Source organism: Juglans microcarpa x Juglans regia, chromosome 3D, assembly GCF_004785595.1.
Source record: "Juglans microcarpa x Juglans regia isolate MS1-56 chromosome 3D, Jm3101_v1.0, whole genome shotgun sequence".
In the NCBI taxonomy this organism is placed as follows: domain Eukaryota; kingdom Viridiplantae; phylum Streptophyta; class Magnoliopsida; order Fagales; family Juglandaceae; genus Juglans; species Juglans microcarpa x Juglans regia.
The window spans coordinates 9,958,291-9,961,386 of NC_054598.1; the positions used below are offsets into that span (position 1 = coordinate 9,958,291).

The window sequence follows — 3,096 nt, forward strand, 5'->3', positions numbered from 1 at the left end:
TTAGGTTTTAACAAAAAAATAAAAAATAAAAACTAAGCAAGCGTGCATTGCATGTTGCTTTCACGTGGTATGTGTGTGTGTGTGTGTATATATATATATATATATATATATATATATATATATATATATATATATATATCACGTTAAGGTCTGTGATTTGTAAGATTATTATTATTCAATTAATGCTCATGATCATATTATTATTTATTTACTATACCCATTAGACTGTAAATCTTACCAAATCGTGACTTGTAATTTGGAAATACAATATCCTATTAGTGATAATAATAATAGGTAGATAATGCACGTCGATCATATGCTATATATAACGCTTCAAACTCATAACCCAATTGATTGATGGCAGCTTATACATAAAATTACAAACTTTTTGGTTGGTTTCTTCAACCGATATTCATAAACTCAGATTCGTCAGATCATATCAAAATTACTTAATAATTACTAGTAATCTCTCATGTTCCGATAGAGACTTCCTTTGGTAATTATTATGTCAGGATTTTTTACATTTTTTTAAAATGGGGTTTACTTTTTTATAAAGGCTTGTATGAGATTTGTCTATTTGAGACTTGTACAAATCATTTCTCTTGAATTATTAGGGTTACCTTTATTATCTATTTCGCCTCCAAAATTCATAAATACGGGTTGATGACGCGGCACGTAGAGTCATGCTGATCTGTTAATTGTGGGACATAAAATAAGTACTGGGAACATGGAACCCAATAGATGATCATTGAAATGCCACGTCCCCGAAAGACACACATGTTTGACTGGTGCCAACATAAAGCAGAAGAAGTCAAACAATGTGTGTGCACTAACCCACACACGCCATGCACAAGTCTTCTTCTTCCAGTTCTATATAGTCTAAATTACCCCTTACTAACTACAAATTACCACACTTAGTACTTAAATATGCCATTATATTGCACTCTTGTTTAGGACAATGTGGTCATTCACTATCGTAGTTTTGAATAGAATCCTTGAAACTTGAGAATACCATCACCAAAATCCGCCGATATATTCGGTCAAAACAAAAAGCGAAAGATCAAGACACCCCACGTACCCTTGTAGATATATAAATATCAGCTCTCCCTAAGGAATTGATGATCACTGATCAGTCGAGACAGCCATGGCCGGCACACATTTCAAGCAGCTCCATGCACTCCCTATCCTTCTTCTAGGTCTCCTCCTCCAACCATGCTTTATCGTGCAAGTTTCAGCCGAATGTAGATCAAAATCAAAATCATTTCGGGGATGCCACGACGAGGCCGAGGCGTTAAAGTTGAAACTCATCGCCATTTTTTCCATATTGGTGACTAGCATGATCGGGGTGTGTTTGCCGTTGTTTTCGCGTGCGGTTCCGGCCCTTAGACCCGACGGGGATCTGTTCGCGTTGGTTAAAGCCTTTGCTTCCGGTGTCATACTTGCAACCGGTTACATGCATGTGCTGCCGGACTCTTTTAATGATTTGACATCGGATTGTTTGCCTGAAACGCCTTGGAGGAAATTCCCCTTCGCGACCTTCGTGGCAATGCTATCGGCGTTGCTGACTCTTATGGTGGATTCAGTTGCACTGAGCCATTATAAGAAACGTTTTGCTGAACTTGCTACTGGTAATGGAGAGCAAGCGAATCAAGAGAATGTAGAGATGGAGCATGTTGGACATGGTCACGATAAGAGTGGCAAGGAGCACCCAGAAGACGGGACACATTTGTTGCGCCATCGCGTTGTAGCTCAGGTATATATGATCAACACTTTAATTTAGTAGTGATCAGATCGAAACACATATACCAACGATCGAACGTGGAAACAACAGAATTCCCGATGTTATTTCTCAGATCTCAAAATGTTATTTGTTTTTTTTTTTTTTCCTGTTATCATTTTTTTCGTTGGATATTTGGTTTTTTTTTTTTTTTTTTTAAACCAATCCTTACAGATCCGAACCTCTTTTCTCCACACCTGAAAATGTTCTTATTTTCTCATTTCTGGTTTTATATATATTTTTCTCTTCCTCTGGTTCGATATTCATTTTCCTCTGGAAGATTTTTTTTTTTTTTGAAATTTGTTTTATTATTATTTGTGTTTGTATATTATAGATGGTCAGTTATGTGAAGAACGTAACAAAACTAAAGGAAAATCTATAAATATACAAGCAGGGGCAAAATTGAAAAATAAAATATTAGACGAAAATACTGTTCATCTAACATTCGCATTTATATATATATATATATATATATAGTAGATATATAATATATATGGTGTAATAAATTATAAGGCCATGATCAATAATGCAGGTACTAGAAATGGGGATTGTTGTGCACTCAGTAGTAATTGGTTTGTCAATGGGGGCCTCTGACAATCCATGCACAATCAGACCTCTCATTGCTGCTCTCTGCTTCCATCAACTCTTTGAAGGAATGGGACTAGGCGGGTGTATACTACAGGTGATCAACACGATCGATGATCTCTCTTCTAATTCCAAAATTCTCATATATACAAGATAATGCATGCTTATATATTATATATACAGGTTTTTCTAATTGAATTATCTATATAACGTACTAGGCTGAATATGGAATCAAGATGAAAGAAGTCATGGTGTTTTTCTTTTCGATCACAACTCCATTTGGGATCTCGCTTGGAATTGGTTTATCAAATATATACAGCGCCCAAAGTCGAACTGCTCTAATCGTGGAGGGAGTGCTAAATGCAGCGTCGGCTGGACTCCTAAATTATATGGCATTGGTGGATCTCTTAGCATCTGATTTTCTGGGATCTAGACTCCAAAATAGTTTAAAGCTCCAAATATGGTCATTTATTGCAGTTTTACTAGGCGCGGGAGGCATGTCATTGATGGCAAAATGGGCTTAATTAATTAGTAGATCGAACAATTGATTATATATGATCTATATATATATGTGTGTGTGTATGTACATAGATTATCCATGGAGAGATTGCTTGATCATTGATTGCGTCAATATTATTCCTTTCTAAGATTTTAGCTATAACTAATTTTCAGGTGAGGTTTAAATTTTTTTAAATATTCTTCCCTTTTTATAAATATATATTAAATACAGAACC

At 35.5% G+C, this 3,096-nt stretch overlaps 1 protein-coding gene across 1 annotated transcript; it reads left to right on the forward strand.

Moving 5' to 3' along the window:
- The first annotated feature begins 1,092 nt into the window (after positions 1–1,092).
- LOC121254430 (fe(2+) transport protein 1-like) lies at positions 1,093–2,886 on the forward strand. The gene is made up of 3 exons (XM_041154481.1): positions 1,093–1,753; positions 2,310–2,459; positions 2,581–2,886. The coding sequence occupies exons 1-3, from the start codon at positions 1,145–1,147 to the stop codon at positions 2,884–2,886; spliced, it is 1,065 nt and encodes a 354-aa protein (XP_041010415.1). The 5' UTR covers positions 1,093–1,144.
- The last annotated feature ends 210 nt before the right edge of the window (positions 2,887–3,096 follow it).